Source organism: Salvelinus sp. IW2-2015, linkage group LG35 (assembly GCF_002910315.2).
Source record: "Salvelinus sp. IW2-2015 linkage group LG35, ASM291031v2, whole genome shotgun sequence".
Taxonomy (NCBI): domain Eukaryota; kingdom Metazoa; phylum Chordata; class Actinopteri; order Salmoniformes; family Salmonidae; genus Salvelinus; species Salvelinus sp. IW2-2015.
In genome coordinates, this window is record NC_036874.1 from 4,756,618 (window position 1) to 4,775,601 (window position 18,984).

General features: G+C 43.5%; 2 protein-coding genes across 2 annotated transcripts in view; both read right to left on the reverse strand.

Moving 5' to 3' along the window:
* Positions 1–9,383: 9,383 nt before the first annotated feature.
* Positions 9,384–11,685, reverse strand: LOC111958727 (regulatory subunit of type II PKA R-subunit domain containing 1). Its single transcript, XM_023979970.2, has 4 exons — positions 11,405–11,685; positions 10,795–10,871; positions 10,562–10,608; positions 9,384–10,441 (listed from the first exon to the last, which is right to left on the reverse strand). Exons 1-4 carry the CDS (start codon positions 11,483–11,485, stop codon positions 10,362–10,364), a joined length of 285 nt encoding a protein of 94 aa, XP_023835738.1. The 5' UTR covers positions 11,486–11,685; the 3' UTR covers positions 9,384–10,361.
* A 6,064-nt stretch (positions 11,686–17,749) lies between these two features.
* LOC111958639 (dynein axonemal heavy chain 5-like) overlaps positions 17,750–18,984 on the reverse strand; it is a 68,281-nt gene continuing 67,046 nt past the window's right edge. The window contains 4 exon segments of the mRNA XM_070437321.1: positions 17,750–17,865; positions 18,110–18,341; positions 18,507–18,659; positions 18,754–18,966. Coding sequence (XP_070293422.1) covers positions 17,801–17,865; positions 18,110–18,341; positions 18,507–18,659; positions 18,754–18,966 — 663 coding nt within the window. The 3' untranslated portion in view covers positions 17,750–17,800.

The following is an 18,984-nucleotide window of genomic DNA, read 5'->3' on the forward strand; positions in this document are numbered from 1 at the left end:
ACTACCGTACTCCGTTCAGACCGGTGCACCTGGCACCCACTACCGTACTCCGTTCAGACCGGTGCACCTGGCACCCACTACCGTACTCCGTTCAGCCCGGTGCACCTGGCACCCATTACCGTACTCCGTCATAAGGCACTTCAATATTTTGTCTTGCTCATTCACCCTCTGAATGACACATGTCTCGAGGCTTAAAATCCTTCTTTAACCTGTCTCTTCCACTTCATCTACTCGATTCAGCTGGTCGGTCTGTCATGGAAAGAGCGGGTGTTCCTAATGTTTTGTACACTCGGTGTATGTGTGTCTTTCTGTATTGTGTTGACTGTCATGTTGAGTGTCATTGTAACGCGCAACCAGTGTTTGTGTCATGTCTTTCACGCAGGGCTGGCCTGCTGTTCCACACTGCACCAAGTGTCCTTCACTGCTACCTATTGATTACCTCACACACTGTGCTCCTCGCCCACTGCAATTTATTTATGTCCACTCACCCACTTTATACTTTGCTGTTGCTATTGAACTGTCTCTGACACACACACACACACTGAGAGGTGGGGGAGCATGATATAGCGAACTGTATATTGAGATTCTGATGAATTGTGACATAAAAATTATTATCTGAGAGAGACAGACTTGATGCGGTGTGTTAGATGCTGTAGGAAGGATCATTATGTGCTCATGGGGTTGTCTGTCTGGAGGATATTGTCGGTAATGCCTTTTGATGCATGTACAGCAGTTTGATATTCTTCATATGTGACATGCGGGGGTGGGTGTGCATGTGTAAATGTGGTTATTAGTATGCATACATTGTGTGTGCGTGACAGTATGTGTGTGTGTCAGCCTGTATGATTGTGTTTTTGTAACACTAAATGTGTGCATGCATTTATAGTGTGCTATGTGTAATGTTAGTGTTAAGGACAGACACTGTGAAGAGCACATCTATAGCAACACCATAGTAGGTGGTAATGAGTTCCATCACAGGAGGCTGCTGAGGGGAGGACGGCTCATAATAATGGCCGGAACAGAGCAAATGGAATGGCATCAAACACCTGGAAACCATGGAAACCATGTGTTTGATACCATTCCACTGATGCCGCTCCAGTAATTACCACGAGCCCGTTCTCCCCAATGAAGGTGCCACCAACCTCCTGTGACTTCCATGTATGATCAGCACAAGGCTCCCACAACCTCGAACACCTCCCAGGGAACACAGGAGATGTGAGAGGAACTATATATAACTGTGGTTCTGGTTTGCATCGTGATTCCACACCCATATGCCCACAGGCCCATTAGATGTCCATGCAAATAACGTGTGCATACTTGAATGTGCATGTTACTTGCACTGTAACCCTGCATAATCAACAACAAACTAAACCTAGTCACGGTAGCTCGCCACATAACGATAAGTCCTTATTTTCGACATACAAAATCTTACACTCATTGCCTATTCTATTCCATTGTTTTTATGCCCAATAGTTCACCATGGCAGAGGAGAATTGTCTTAATGAGAGTTTAAATGCAGAGCTAGAGCCGGGCCTGTGCCGTTCTGGCTGTGCAGATTCTCTTGAGGGGCATTGGATGAAAAGGAGAGAGAATGCAACTGGAGAGCGGGGCCATTACGGCTCCCCGTTCTGTTAATCAGTCTCTTATTCGAGGTAGTCTACTGGAGACGGCCCCCAATTAGCCGCCTGCTGTGGCCGAGAGGATACATCTCAGTAGCCTGAAGTCATCTCCTCTCTATCCTCCATCTCTACTGATGTTGAACAAAGATAGCTATAAGTGATATTAAATTCTTGCAAGGCATCCTCCTCGATATTGCTTTGACCTAACACAGCCTCACCTGAGACTAGCACAGATGCCATTTCAGAACATCTCTTTTTATGTGTTAGTAGAGGAAACCGTAGTGTAAATGTTAGTTTGTCTCACCTCAATCCCCTCAGTAGGAGGCTGCGCCCTGGGCTGTGATCCCTCTGTGCATGGCAGAGTAATGCTCCAGTAGTTAATGAAGMGGATGTTCTCCCAGGCAGAAGGTCACAGGGCAGGTAAACAGACCAATGGGTGACAGACCAAGCCCCAGGGAGGGAGGCGGAGGTTAGGGACAGTTCACATTATGACACGCTAGCTACCTGCGGTGACCTGGGTTCTTATAGTACAACTCCTAGTTATCCGGACTGGACTGTGTGTGTGGCACATGTACTTGTGTGTGCATGCCTTGTTATGGACCTGCCAGCTGCAACCTGTGTATGTTCTCTCTGTTGCTGGGATGAACAGCTATTTGGTGTTGGTGTGTGTTGCCTTTGGACTACTACAGCCTGTCTAGTCCTATTCCTACCCCTATTAAACCTCAGCTGGACTGGAAAGCTACATTTGGGTAATGCAGCAGGCCTGCTCCATGCTGGCTGGACCCAGCCACCTCTGTTCCAGTGTAAAGTGCACTGTACATATTGACGCAGAGACAGCAAGAGGGGAGCCTCGACCTTGTCAGAGAGAGAGGGTATGAGGGTTGGAGAGATACCCTGCCTTCTCCCAGGGTGCCTGTCGGTGCCTTAATGCACCATGGCAGGGAGCACACGGTCTCCCTGCAGAGAGAGGGGGAGATCAACGTCAAACACTCACACACCCACACTCAATTGTATGCATACACACTGTCTTTCCTGCTGTTACACACACACATACACAGACACACACAGACACAGGCTTGGTGTCCCTGACATCCGTTTAATCCCAGACAGTGTAAATGCATGGGGCCAGCTCTGGAGTCACCCTAGATTAATACTGGGCCTGTCTGACAGACTACAGCTTCAGTACAGCACCAGGCCCAGGCAGGCAGGCAACAGCAGGAGACTATAGGCAACAGCAGTCCACATAGTACTACTGTAGTAGTGTTGATGGTAGTTGGTAGTTATATTGTGTATAGTGTGTTTATTATTAGCAGCAGTAATATAAGACTAGCATACTTGAAGAGGCAGTTTCCAAAGTGATCTGAATTCCTCTCCATCACCCCGTCTCTCCCATTCATGCGCTCTCCTCTATCACTGTATGCCCCTGTCCTTCTCTCCCTCTCCCTCCCACACACACCTCCAATCTGTGTGATTATGTATGCGGCGCCTGGTTACCAGGATACAGGGTCGCTAGGGAGCGAGGTGTGTTTGTGTTGGGCTGAATGGATGTTGGTAATGTACCACTGTTAAGCCTTTAGGATCTAAGGGCTAGACTTCTCCTCTCCCTGACTGAGCAATGGGATTACTTCAGCTCTCTCTTCATCCTCATCCTCATTCTTATCAGTGCTGATCAATCCGTCTAGACTAATCTTGTAACCCATCATCTGGGGTCAATGTAACCGTGGTTTGTTCTCATGTTGTCCGTTTGATGGCGCAAACTTAAAAGTCATACAAAAAACAATACAGATGGATTTTATGAATCAGCAACAATTGGATTGTTGGCCGCAATAGATGAATGACACCTTTAATCTGTTTGGGGTCAATGACTTTTATAGCTGAAGGTATAATAAGTTTTGTAGCTTCCGGGAGCGGAGATGGCAGCAGCAGGCTTTGGTGTGTGAGGGGCAGGGAGGGTAATAAACAGGCTTATTCTGCTCGTTAGGAGATTAAAGATGGCAGAGCTGGAGGAACGCTAACAGATTGGGGTGACATATTAAGGAGAGATAAACCGAGCGTATCCCAAACGAAGGTCAGCAGTGGAGGATAGCGGATTTGGGAGAAGGGAGAGGCAGGGATAAGTGCAGCATAGTGCAGCTAGTGGCAGGTCAGCCAGCCCAAGGTCACATGAGTCATATGGGCCTGTTGGCTGGGGAAGCATGTTAAGAGGTAGACCTGTATCACCGAGAGCGGTAAACGGGCAGGCCGCACCGAGAGCGGTAAACGGGCAGGCCGCACGAGAGAGGTAAACGGGCAGGCCGCACGAGAGACGTAAAACGGGCCAGGCCGCACTGAGAGAGGTATATACGGGCAGGCCGCACCGAGAGAGGTAAACGGGTAGGCCGCACCGAGAGAGGTAAACGGGCAGGCGCACCGAGAGAGGTAAAACGGGCAAGGCGCACCGAGAGAGGTAACGGGCAGGCCGCACCGAGGAGGTAAACGGGCAGGCCGCACCGAGAGAGGTAAACGGGCAGGCCGCACCGAGAGAGGAAAACGGGCAGGCCGCACGAGAGAGGTAAACGCGGGCAGGCGCACCGAGAGAGTAAACGGGCAGGCCGCACCGAGAGAGGTAAAACGGGCAAGGCCGCAACCGAGAGAGGCAGGCGGGCAGGCCGCACCGAGAGAGGAAAACGGGCAGGCCGCACCGAGAGAGGGAAACGGGCAGGCCGCACCGAGAGAGGGAAACGGGCAGGCCGCACCGAGAGAGGAAAACGGGCAGGCCAGCAATCACCTGGAGACCGCTTAATTATGCACCAGCTATCTTATGCGGCAGTGCTCTAGTGTTGTAGAACTTTGGCAGTATTTTTTTTATATTTTAAAACTCTAGCAGTATTTTAGACCATACCTCACATTGAGAATACAGGTAGAATCCTTGAGAATACACCGAGTGGCTAAACCCTGTCTCAATCTGTGGATGGGGGTGTGAGTGAGTGGGTGGGTATGGGGGTGTGAGTGGGAGGGTATGGGGGTGTGAGTGAGTGGGAGGTTATGGGGGTATGAGTGAGTGAGTGAGTGAGTGGGTATGGGTGTGCAGCACACCACAGAGAATTGTGGGTGTGTATAAATGTTGGTGTGAGTGACGGGGATATTGGATAGTATACAAGATGGCCCTGCCAGCTGGACTCTGCTTTGTGTGTGTGTGTGCGCGCGCAACCGTTTGGCTAAATTCACGGAGCCCAGTCCGTCCTTGTCGGAGGGCAGCGGAGCACGGCGCCAGCTGAGACACAGCGGACATGCTCGGGCTGTCTGGGAGATTTCATTAGAACGAGACATGGCTGGCATCCACCACAGATACAGAGGGCATGATCTCTATTCACCACTGCTGGAGTTACTCAGACAGCGGCTGCATCTCAATACTCTAAAGTGGCTTCCTCTCCTTTATCTGAACTGATCTGAAAAGAAAGTACCCTAATAAATTATGCTTACCAGATAAAGCTGTCACCGGCCCAGTTTATTCCCTATCAGTAAAAAGGAAAGGAGAGGAGGGGAGGAAATCACTTTGGACTATTGAGTTTTATGGAGAGAGGGAGGAAAAGTATGTACAGGATACACATGGTATGCTGTATATCGTCCAACTAAATTGTTACTTGCAGGTTCCTTCTTGACAAAGCAACAACAATAAGAAATAAAATATATGAATAGGAACATAAAGTAAACGGCTCAGTAGAATAGAATAAACATTTTAGCATCGGAATAATACAGGAAGGCACAATTTATAGTACAATATTCGCACATGTATCGGGGAAGGGGGGATTGGAGGACAAGTGAGGGATAAAAAAAGATATGGATGGTTGAGTTAAGATGGAGCAAGAAAGCACTATAGACAACAAGGGAGCATGGATATAGCTAGATACATAGTCGACAACCACGGGAGTGATGAAGAGCAAAGAGAGGACGGAACAGAGGTAGTGACGATTATTAGTACTTCAGAGCCGCTGTTATGGAGACACAGCACCGCCATGTGGACAACTTACATCAAAATCACCTAGTAACACTCCCTTCTAAGTCCTATAACTGGACTACTGCCTTGTTGTAAATCTTTCTGTCTCATAAGACCTATTAAACTAGACACATTAAACATGCCATGTTCTGAACAATAATGACTTTATAAATGTCAGGGTAAACTACTCTTGAGATCATTTTAAGAAATTGTCATTTATTATTGACTGTTTTAGATCGTTTTAGTGGGAAACCAAAGCGTTTGTATTTTATTTACATGTTGTGGTCTAATTGAAAACAACTGCTTTTTACATGTGAAAAGGTCATTGAATGCTCCATTGTTTACATTACAGAGCGTTGCTATAAGGTCATCAGTACCACAGCCATAATTATAAGCCTAACAACATTCAATCATGGGACAACCAATTACTTTCCCTGTGTAACTCTCCTCCAATTAGCTGAGCTCCTCATTGCCATTTAACACTCCCTCATTAGCATAATCCCCTGTGCAATGATGGGGAGAATAATGAGATGGGTCAAACCGTGTGTGTACTTCTGACTTGTGTATAATCTTATTGTTAGTATTGGTACTAGTGGTCATGGTTCATTAGAGAAAGGTACTACAGTCACTATGTCTGATTGTCTGCCTCCCCATGTGACTGTAGTCTACACTAATGTAGACCTTTCTTCTGTAAAGGCAGACACACACTTTCTCTGCATCTCGGCTTGCTCTCTCACACACGTCCACACTTTCTCTATACCTCTCATCCACACACACTTTCTTTGCACCTCTGTCTCACACACACACACACACACACACACACACACACACACACCATTGACTGTAGTTAGGCCTACTTCATTACTTGGGGATTACATTTTGAATTCCGCTTTCAGAACCTTTCACCACAAATGAAACGATATGTATTGAAATGCACTAGTTATTCCTGTGCATGTGGAACTACTCCAGCATGTGAATGTTATCACTACTCTGTTGTTGTTCTCTCTCTCTTTTCTCTCTCTGTACTTGTCCCCTTAAACCTCCCTTCTATTCTTTGTCTTCCTTCCTATCTCACTTTTTCTCTCATCCCTCTCTCTCTCTCTCTGCAGGTACTCGACTGCCAGTGAAGGGTCCCACTACAAGCGGTGTTATAGGAGGGATCAGTGGTTCTGCTGCTGGCCATTATCGGCAGTGTTGTGGTCTTGGTCCGTAAAAAATGCAACCAGCACAATGGAGAGTGAGTGTTTTATGTGTCTGTCACTCATACTAAGTGATCATCCTTCTCAGTGGTACAAACCCCCTCCCCCTAAGAAGCAGCAGACCACCAGCAGCAGCAGCTCTACTGATAGGGTGAGGGATGCTGGTCAGCCATAACACTTTTAGACTTGCTGTGATGGGAGATGTTTATATATCTCTATATGGCCCCTCAATTTGTATTTTACAATACCACAACATGTTTTTATCAACATTGTTAAAAGTTTATGCAGATTAGGAAAGCGTCCATCTGAAATTGGTTTATGAGTAGATGAGAATAATCCTGTCTGTGTGCGCGCATCTGCAGCTGAACACCAGTCGAGACCCTGTGGAGAGCAAGGACGGATCCGTGGACCACCTGTACTACGCTCCCCAGGATGCCGAGCCCAGCACGGTAAGAACACAGCCAAACATGGGGTGCATCTCTCAATAGTCCTTCTCTCCCGAATCCTTTCCTCAATCTTCAGACATAAATAGACCTGGATGGGTGAAAGCAAATTCCCAGCTGGCCTCCTTGATATTGCTTCCAGCTGGCCTGTGTTTTCCTATCAGTGAAGATGGAGTGAATGTAGACCAGGAGAGGAAGCCATTTTAGACTATCGGGATACATTAAGCTCTGTAGCTTTGGCTTATAAAGTGTCTCAACCCAACTCTTAGTTCATTATCTATATCATTCATAATACATCCTGGTAAAGGATTCATGAAACAAAAATAAATAAATCATTTAACATCTACTTCTGATCATTAATTGATCAGTTACTCAACATGATTGCCCTATTTACCAGAACACAAACATGAGAACGTGTAGGAAACTGAAGGGTATGGAGGGCTGCTATGTGGATAGAAGCTGTTACACTGAATATGCTATAGATAGAAACATGTATTTTTAATACTGTAGAAACCATTGCCTTGGTAAGCTAGTTACAATTTCCCCCCTGTGATTTAACCCTATTGGAGCAGTGGTTTGCAAGTTTGTCCATTGGCTAGAAGACCTGGGTTCAAGACCTGCTGCCAACATACTGACTCAACTCCATGCACTTTGATAATGGAAAAATTGATGTAATCAATTTATCACTAGCCACTTTATATTATATAATGTTTACTTACCCTACATTACTCATCTCATATGTATATACTGTACGCTATACCATCTACTGCATCTTGCCATCTTGATGTAATTAAATGTATCACTAGCCACTTTAAACAATGCCACTTTATATAATGTTTTCATACCCTACATTCCTCATCTCATATGTATATACTGTACTCTATACCATCTACTGCATCTTGCCTATGCCGTTCGGCCATCACTCATTTATATATTTTGATGTACATATTCGTATTCATTCCTTTTACAGGTAGTTGTTGTGAAATTGTTAGGTTATATTACTTGTTAGATATTACTGCATGGTCGGAACTAGAAGCACAAGCATTTCGCTACACTCGCATTAACACCTGCTAACCATGTGTATGTGACAAATAAATTTGATTTGTTGCTCTGTCAGTTTGTTCGCTAATGCAAGGTTCACTAGAATACTATGAAGACTGCATTGGTTCTCCTTATTTTTATATGATTATTCAGATTATTTTGTATGATTATTTTTCCCACCAGGACTTGGACGCGTAGTGATGAGGAATACAATCGTGGTGCGGAGTTGCGCTATGCTGGCGCCCCCTCTGGCTGGGATGAACCCAGGCTGAACGAAGTCCCGCCCATGTACGCCCCCAATCAGTACAAGGCCAATGATTACCAGGACAACGAGGAGGACCACCCCCCTGCCACCGGAGCATCTCGTGGAGACAGCTTTGTGTCCCAGGCCATGTTTGTGTGAAGACGGGAGACATTGGAAGTGTGTGTGGGACTAAACTTGTTTGTACGTGAAGAACATCGGACACTGGATGTGTGTGTCTGTGGGATGGCTGCAGTGTGTGATGGTTGTAGTCATCGCTGTTCAATCAGTGTCTCCAATCTAGAATTTTACATTGTAAACTAAAGTGAGCGTATATATTGGGTTCTAATAACGGGAATCATAAAGGGGGATCCGCTTTACTGTTAAAATGCTGTGCAAGTCAGACACAACATAAAACAACACTAACTTGTATCGCGGTTGGTTGAAACTCCTTTGCATGGTGTGGTTAAAGTACAGTATGTGTGTGTGAGATTGTTTAATAGGCACAGATCCAGGGCCAGTTTACCCCCTTTGAATCCTAACCATTACCATTAGGGGATAACGCAACACTGCCCTTGGATCAGATCAGTGTGTATTGATAGCTCCATCATACTGTGTAATGTAGCTGGGGTCAGGAGACTAGTAGTAGTACACTACTCTGAGCTAAAGGCAGTAGGATGATGTTGCCTATAGACACTGGTGGAAGGTCAGTTGTGTGTTTTACTCCCTAAGGATTATGTTTAAGATTTTACATAATGTAATCTGATCCTAGATCTGTGTATAAGATACAATTCTGGATTCCCGGAGCCCAATACAAGCCATAAGAGATGGGCAATCAATTGCCTGAACAAAAATCAAACAATGTAAGTTACTGACAATCTTGTTTATATATAAAAAGGAAATCTCTGTTACCTTTTAACATTGACGTGTCTAAACATTGATGATTTGTGCCTGTTCACTCAGGATTTAAAAGCTCTATTCACATGCTCTACCACAGTATGTTGGTTACAGAATGTACTACGTAGGCCTACTGTTGAAATGTCCAATATTGTCAGGGTCTAGGTTTTTATACAATTTCAGGGTCTTCTTCTCTATACAATCACTTAATTGTTAAACCAGATGTGCCTATTTTTGTAGCGTGTGAGATTTTAATATGTGAATCAAACAGAATTCTGAATGATTTTGTCATCTTTGTGAGAGATGGATTTGACCTGTTTTTACTACGCTATGTATGTTTTTACAGCAAAGCCTGATGCACTGGTTACTTGATGATTTTAAATTCATTAAACATTTGTGGTCAGTATTGCTGCGGTCACATTTTCTCATCTTGCTTAAATGTTTTTTTTGTTTCATCTGATGAGTTGGGGAGTTAACGGAAACGGAAGTACATAAGCGTCCAGAAGGGGGAACTGAGGCTTGAGAAAGCGGTTAGTGCTATCGGGAATCCTTGTAACCTTAACCGTTTAATATTTAAACTTCCAGTGGGGTAACGTCAGAGTTGGGACGTCCCAATGATCCCGTTTAGACTTTACCCTGAGAACAACTGTAAAGAGGCTGTCCACTCCACCATATAGGCCTAGAAATCCTCTATCTTTTCCTCTCAACCAGCGGTATAAAACATCCTTCTTTAGCCCTGTAACTAACCTGTTGTAATGATGCTCATTAAGAACATCTGCCTGGGTGCCAGTACATTCCCACTTTATACAATGTTTTATATTTACATCATGTTACTTTGAAACAAATAACTAGTCAATACCCTGGACGTACAGGACACAGAGAAAGAAGCTTGTTACAGCTTTACACTTCAATAACAGTTGAACTGCCAAACAATCCGGTAAGGATTCAGTCTGTGCCTGTGTCGGCAGGATCGCCCTGCAGTTTGGAGCCAATGATCAAATAAAGGTTTGGGTTGGTGAAGTAATCTGAAAGAGAGAAAATATCATGTTAGTTCTATGTAGTTCTATGTAGAGGACTGTCCCTGTCTGTATATTGGTGTGTGTGTGTGTGTGTGTGTGTCAGTTTGTGTTGTTGATTGAACCCACCTGCTGCATACTCTCGAATGTCTGTGGGTCTTTTGAGAAATYCATCTCTGTAAAAAAACAAGAAGCAGGTACCCAAGCAATTGGCCAGTTAGACTGCATTACTGTAGCTAAGTATGAAATATAATTCTATTTGTTATTGATGTCTGGAGCTGGAGCGCTTGAGAGCCCTAATGGAGATGGAGAATAATATGTCTGAAAATATACCGTCAGTCAGTGCCAGCCAATTAACAAACCTTAAAAAGTCGCTTATTAAGACCTCCGTCTCTGGATGCTCTCTCAAATATTTTTCATTGTTGATTCTCGTATTGATCTATAAAAAATACTGAATTAGCGAATGGCTCTGCAGAGGACAGAGGGACAATTCTAATCTGTCAAGACTGATAAAAGAGAGGGGAGACATCTGAATTTCCATTTTATTCGACAGACAACCTAACATCATACTTCAAGATCTGTCTAATATACATTGTTGGCTTTGCTTGTCCAGGGGAAGTATAAAGGTGAATGTCCATTAACTTTACTGTCCATTCTACTCTTTCCCATGCCTCATGATATTGGGAAAAGCCAGGTGGGCAATGGCAATAGCAGATTCAAAGTTACCCCACGTAATGTTTGTCATTGCTGAGCCTATCTTTAACCAAGGAATTTCTGCTAGCTAACTATTAGCTGYATGAATGCAAAAACAATGCAGTGATAGAACAAGAAATCCTATTGTATATTAATTCCTGATTCTATCGATAGAACTAACGTTAGCTAACTAAATGTTGTTGGAGAAGCCAAGGAGCACTCATGGAGCGAACGACGTTAACTACCTACAGTAGCTAAAGTGTTAGCTAGCTAACTTACCTTAAATTGTCGGAGTTGCTGTTGTTGCGCGATGCTTAATGCACCAAAGTCCAGTTTCTCCAAACCACTTTTATCAGCCATTTGATCTCATCAGCTAGCTAATATCCCTTTGATAGCCTGCTTGCTACCGTTAATCTCTTTACTAAAACAAAACCCGCCTGTTGTTGACAAGCCCCACTGTTACCATGGCAACAGCCTGAGTATAACAGAAGCAACACTTTTCCCACAGAGTTTATCTTTGCTTTCCCCCATGACATATTTGTAGGTCTCTATGGCTCTGGGTGGCAGCCAATGTGACAATGTTTTTCAGAGCCTGTATTGAGGGATCCAGCCACAGGACATGAGAGTTCTGCCATATTGCCCAAACAGCTCATCATATGTTGTGACCTAAGCAAGTACCTCTGGAGTAGATGTCTCTACTACAGGTCCATGCAGGGAGACCAGAACACTCATGGATGGATACTTGGTGTGTGAGATTCGTGTTTGCTCCTATTCACTATTGTAGACTATAGAGCACACACATTTTCTTCAGAAAATTGACCTTTTCTAGTTTTACTTCCATTTGACTCAAGTCATGTGTAATATAACCATTAATATGAATGAATATGCTTAATTTGGTTACAGATCCAAATCTTAGAATTGTATTGAGGGGGTTTGGACAAGTAGGGTTGGCAGGGCAGTCAAGAGGAGGGAGGTGTGTACACATGAGGGACTTGGTATAGAGAAGCCTGGGGACACGCTCTCTCAAAGGAAGGGGTTAATGACCTTAACCCAACAATAGTGACCTATAGCGACCTTGTCAAGCGGTTTGGACCACCTGTTGTAACAGTTAAGGTGTCACGAACCCCATCACATTTATTAGGCCAATTACTGTCTGGAACATTTTCAAGTGTCCCCCTGTCTATTCTTCCATCACATTCATTAGGCAAAATACTGTTAGGCAGACCTCTTCACGATATGGTTTCAAAGCAATTTTCTGATAGCCCTATTATCAGTGGTGTGTAAAGTACTAAAGTAAAAATACATTAAAGTACTACTTCATTTACTTTACTATTTATATTTTTGACCCCTTTTACTTCAGTACAATACTTACTTTTTATTCCATATATTTTCCTTGACACCCAAAAGTACTCGTTACATTTTGAATGTTTAGCAGGACAGGAAAACAGTCAAATTCATGCACTTATCAACCGCACATCCCTGGTCATCCCTACTGCCTCTGATCTGGCAGACTCACTAAACACACATGCTTTGTTTGTAAATGATGTCTGAGTGTTAGAGTGTGCCACTGGCTTTCCGGAAATAAAAAAAAAACAAGAAAATGGTACCATCTGGTTTTCTTAATATAAGGAATTTGAAATTATTTATACTTTTACGTTTGATACTTCAGTATATTTTAAACCAAATACTTTAAGACTTTCACCTAAATAGAATTTTACTGTGTGACTTTTACTTGAGTCATGTTCTATTAAGTTATCTTTACTTTTACTCAAGTATGACAGTTGGGTACATTTTCCACCACTGCCCATTATAATGTATAGCACTATCACTTTTCTCTATTCCACTGCAGTTGTAAATTACTTAAACTAAAAACATGCCACAAAAAATGTAACCTCCAGCCCACTCTTAGTAGGCGACCTTTGGTAAGTGTTTAGACTGGTTATAAGTATCCTTCAACCACACAGCTGCATACAACGTGTATAAAATGTAGAGGAGACATTTGATGAGTCTGTAGAGTGTAGATAGAAGAGAAAACGCTCTGAGCTATCCCTCCTAGATCTGCTACTCGTACTACTACATCTGATCAGCACCATGGCTTCAACAAAGTTAAACAGTACTGAATGCTCTCTCTAAACCTCACCTTCTGAACCGGACAACTTTTCAAGAGGAGCAAGACATGCTGCATCTGTCTGCCTGTTTTTTCCAGCACATCGCTTCAGGGAAAAAATATATCTTTCTGATTTTTAGTCGTTCTTTTTCTCTTCTCTCTGGTGATGAACAGCTACCTACTCATTGGATTGGTGACACTTAAAGAGCGCTTCTGGCAGCCGTTCTACACTTTGTTCCATTTTCAGATGACATGTGGTCTTTTGCATAGCTTCATTGAAGCATTCATTGTTTTGCACTCTGTTCTGCTTATCAGGGGGTGGTGAATGGAACATTTTAGTATTATGTGTACCATCCTTTGGAGCGCTCAGATGACTCTGGCCCTCATGGAAATAGAAAGATATGTGTTTATTTGCCACAGCATCCTCTACCTGAGCATAATGACATCCAGGCATGTGTGGCTTGCCTTGGGGCTAGTCTGGGTACTGAGTGCCATTGCTGGTAATTATCACTTGGTCCAGCTCAACATGGGACACACATGGTGCATTTAATAGAGCCACTGCAGGGCTGCTATGTGAGTCTAGAATTGTGAGAGCATCTGTGCGCTTTAGTCCTGTGCAAGAAGAACTGTTCCATGGCCCTCCCGGCATCACCCTAACTCTTTCAATCTGAATTACTTGCCTCTGTTTTGGGCGTATGTACAATGAGGCACGCAGGGCTGTTGTGGCCCTCCCAACAAGACAACCACGTGCTGTAGAACTGTAACCTTCTACATCTGTATGTTTCTACTGTAGCTGGTGCCAATAATCTACTGTCTAACCCGTCTGCAACTACACGAGCAAACTCTGCCTCTTCACTTGTCTCAACACATTTTTTTGTGTTACTCATGGTGCATCAACCCTGTCGTCTATACCATCCGTAACCAAGAAGGTGAGGCGTGCACTGATACATCTGTGCCAAAGAAGTCAGGTGGAAAGAGAGCATTCAGCAAGAGGAGGATGAGGGGGAGGACAGTATTCAGGTGGATGAGAGTCCAACAGGGCAGAGAAAAGACCACAGAGGGATGGGGTGGGGCAGGAGGGGAGCAAGAGACTGCAACCCCTCTGTCCTTCCTCCTTTTCTTCTGGTTGATGTGTGACTCACTGATCTGACTGCAGGACATTTGGGAAGACAGCTAAACTAATTGATATCTTATTACTGTTGTGAGTGTTCACGTGTGCTAGTTTTCACTGGATGTGTTTTGGGACCCATTTAAAGGATACATTTATATGAGCCAGGAAAAACTGTAATCCATGTCTCGTATTTCTTTAAACAGCCACGACAAATTTAGCTAACTTTAACCACGGCTAGATAAAAACCAATAGGAGTGATGGGGCCTGTGTTTATCCTAGCTCATAGACTACTTTCAGAGTAAGAAACAATCTAACATGAAGTTAATGAATTAATCCTCTTAAACTGTGTTTCAACGTTCTTACTATGTGCGCTTGTAATAAGTTAACATGTTTGAGGTGTTGTTTCAGTTTCCACATCAGTCATTAAAACTCGTTTTTCAACACTCCACAAATTTCTTGTTAACAAATATAGTTTTGGCAAGTCGGTTAGGACATCTACTTTGTGCATGACACAAGTCATTTCTCAACAATTGTTTACAGATTATTTCACTTATAATTCAGTCTACAATTCCAGTGGGTCAGAAGTTTACATACACTAAGTTGACTGTGCCTTTAAATAAATCTTCTTAGGGCTAGGGGGTAGTATTTGGAAGTTCGGATGACTGCGTGCCCAAGTAAACTGCCTGTTACTCAGGCCTAGAAGCTAGGTATAGCATATAATTGGTAGTATTGGACAGACAACACTCTGAAGTTTCTAAAACTGTTAAAATAATATGTGAGTATAACAGAACTGATATAGCAGGCAAAAACTCGAAGAGAATCCATCCAGATTTCTTTTTTTGAGGTCACCACCCATTCAAACACTTGTCTATGGGATATTCAAAGGAAATCCTCCCATATTGCAGTTCCTATGGCTTCCATAGATGTCAACAGTCTTTAGAAAGGGTTTCAGGCTTGTTTTTTGAAAAATGAGCTAGAATTTGTAGTTTTTCAAGGTGGCTCTCATTTGGACTGTAGTCTTGTGGGCGCGCGTGGATGCGGGCGTCCACTTCGTTATTTATCTCCGGTATCAAACATACTATTCTCCGTCTTAAATTGTATAGTTTATTTACATGTTAGGGTACTTGAGGATTGATTAGAAACATTGTTTGACTTGTTTGGACAAAGTTTATTAGTAACCTTTGGGATTGCTTTGTCTGCATGTTGACGACTGGAACGGGTGGATTACTGAATAAAGCGCCAACTAAACGACCGTTTGTTGTGTAGCTGGGACCCTTGGATTGCAAACAGAGGAATATCTTCAAAGGTAACTGATTTATTTTATCGCTCTTTCTGACGTTTGTGATGCCTCTGCTGGTTTGGAAAATGTTAATGATTTTGTATGTGGGGCGCTATCCTCAGATAATCGCATGGTATGCTTTCGCCATAAAGCCTTTTTGAAATCTGACAAAGCGGCTGGATTAACAAGAAGTTACGCTTTTAAATGATTTATGACACTTGTATTTTCATGATGTTTAATATTACAATTTTTGCAATTTAAGCGGATGTTGGGGAGGTGGGTCACTAGCGCTCACCATAGCCCAAAGAGGTTTGCCTTTAAACAGCGTGGAATTCCAGAAAAGGATGTCATGGCTTTAGAAGCTTCTGATTGACTCAAACAATGTCAATTAGCCTATGGAGGTGTACTATGGATGCATTTCAAGGCCTATTCAAACTCAGTGTCTCTTTGCTTGACATCATGGGAAAATCAAAGAATACAGTCAAGACCTCAGAAAAAATTGTAGACCTCCACAAGTCTGGTTCATCCGTGGGAGCAATTTCCAAACGCCTGAAGGTACTACGTTCATCTGTACAAACATAGTACGCAAGTATAAACACCATGGGACCACGCAGCCATCATACCGCTCGAGAAGGAGCGTGTTCTGTCTCCTAGAGATGAACGTACTTTGGTGCCAGAAGTGCAAATCAATCCCAGAACAACAGCAAAGGAACTTGTGAAGATGCTGGAGGAAACAGGTACAAAAGTATCTATATCCACAGTAAAACGAGTCCAATATCGACATAAGCTGAAAGGCCGCTCAGCAAGGAAGAAGCCACTGCTCCAAACCACCATAAAAAGCCAGACTATGGTTTGCAACTGCACATTGGGACAAAGATCGTACTTTTTGGAGAAATGTCCTCTGGTCTGATAATGACCATCGTTACGTTTGGAGGAAAAAGGGGGAGGCTTGCAAGTCGAAGCCCACCCGTGAAGGACGGGGTGGCAGCATCATGTTGTGGGGGTGCTTTGCTGCAGGAGGGACTGGTGCACTTTACAAAATAGATGGCATCATGAGGTGGGAAAATTATGTGGATATATTGAAGCAAAATCTCAAGACATCAATCAGGAAGTTAAAGCTTGGTCACAAATGGGTCTTCCAAATGGACAATGACCCCAAGCATACTTCCAAAGTTGTGGAAAAATGGCTTAAGGACAACAAAGTCAAGGTATTGGAGTGGCCATCACAAAGCCCTGACCTCAATCCTATAGAAAATTTGTGGTCAGAACTGAAAAAGCATGTGCGAGCAAGGAAGCCTACAAACCTGACTCAGTTACACCAGCTCTGTCAGGAGATGGGCCAAATTCACCCAATTATTGTGGGAAGCTTGTTGGAAGGCTACCCAACATGTTTGACCCAAGTTAAACAATTTAAAGGCAATGCTACAAATACTAATTGAGTGTATGTATACTTCTGACCCACTGGGAATGTGATGAAGAAATAAAAGCGGAAAATAAATCATTCTCTTCTCTTCTATTATTTGACATTTCACATTCTTAAAATAAAGTGGGGATCCTAACTACCTGAAGACAGGGAATTTTTACTCGATGAAATGTCAGGAATTGTGAAAGACTGAGTTTAAATGTATTGGCTAAGGTGTATGTAAACTTCTGACTTCAACCTGTATATTAGTGTAGTAACAACCATATTATGGTGAGTACAAAAAGAAGGACATTTAAAATGATTCCTTCAAGTAAAATAAAAAAGTAAACACACACCCAAATAGTTCAGGTATGAAAATAATGTGGGAGTATAGATAGTGTGTGCAACTTTATTTTTCAATTATTCTGCAACCCAGTGAAGGTGAAACTTTATTACGGAAGCCTACCACTCTAATCTAAAATGAAGACACTTCCTCATTTAATCCTTAAAAGGGTACAATCCATTTTTAGACTTACATTGAGAGTGGTTACATTTCTCCAGCCACATCTTCAGCTGTTTAACAAAAGTGGCGGGGTGTCAACTTTGTTGTTGTTTGAAAGATTGCCCTTTAACCACTGAAACACAACTCTTCAAAATGTAGGCTTATTATACAATATAGAAGTGGGTTATTTGACTTCACACAGCAGCTGCCACACCCAGTGTATCCAGACTCAGGCGGTCGAGCAGTCCTCAGTTCCAAAGTAGGCAATGATTAATTACAGGTCCATCCTTACAGGCTTCTTATATATGGGACAGGAGTATAACCGGGCATCCTTGACACCTGAAATGACCACAGCAATGATACAAATCCATTACTTATACATGATGATAACATGAGTTTCTTTTTCACTGCATGTTGTCCATTCAGTAGGTCTGACATACCGTAACCATTGAACCTAAAAGTTAGATCATTTCTACTGACATATTCAACATATCATGTATAGATAAAAACAACAAGCAGCTGATTGAGATACTGTTCAATGAGTCTCCAGGAAGTTACAGTAAATACTGACTACAGCACTCACCATTGTTTTCAGCATACATCCTGACTACAGGCATCATCTCAAACAACACTTTGGGTTTGGAGTCGATGAGTTTGCAGTTCCTCCTGTCCCAGCCCGCCCCCTCCAGATAGAGGCCGTACACATACACCCCCTCAGAGGGCGGCTGGGTGACGTCATCCTTCATCCACTTGGTCACCTCGTTGCACAGCACCATACGGTCTAGGGCCCAGCCCTTGTTTGCACGAGTGATCTCCTACACACAGAAAAACAGAGTTACATAGACTGGCTTTGTCTTTGTAGCTTCATGATCAACTATGACTGTGTGGTGTGTGCAACCTCTAAATATAACCTCAGTGGCCAAGTCAGTAAGTATGTTCAATTGTGATTGCATTAGAATGTGTGAATGTGCCGTCTGTACCTGTCTCATGGCGGTCAGGAAGCCCTGTGGGTTAAAGAACCCTGTCATCCAGAAACAGTTGGGCCGTCCTTCAAAGATCCACGCCTGGAACTGACGGTTTCTATCCAGCAACTCAGTAAACCAGAACCCTAGAGTGCTGGAGGCCCATGACGCCTAGAACAAAGAAGTACAGAAGTAGAAAATATAACACGGAATACATGCGTAGAAAACTGAATAAATGTGTACCCAGAGGCAGTAATAAACATACCTTCTTCCAACGTGAGGGGATGCGTGCGTCATACATGCAGTCCAGCGCGTCCCGTAGGTTCTCACTCATGATGATGGTGCCGTCGATGGCCAGTTTGAGGTCGGTCAGCGTGTTCCTGACCAGCACGATGACCCTCTGCATGCGGTCTATCTCCTGACGCAGGAAGATGTTCATGGGCTGGAGCAGACCCATCTTCTGTAGCCTCTCTCTCACCTGGATATATTGAAAACA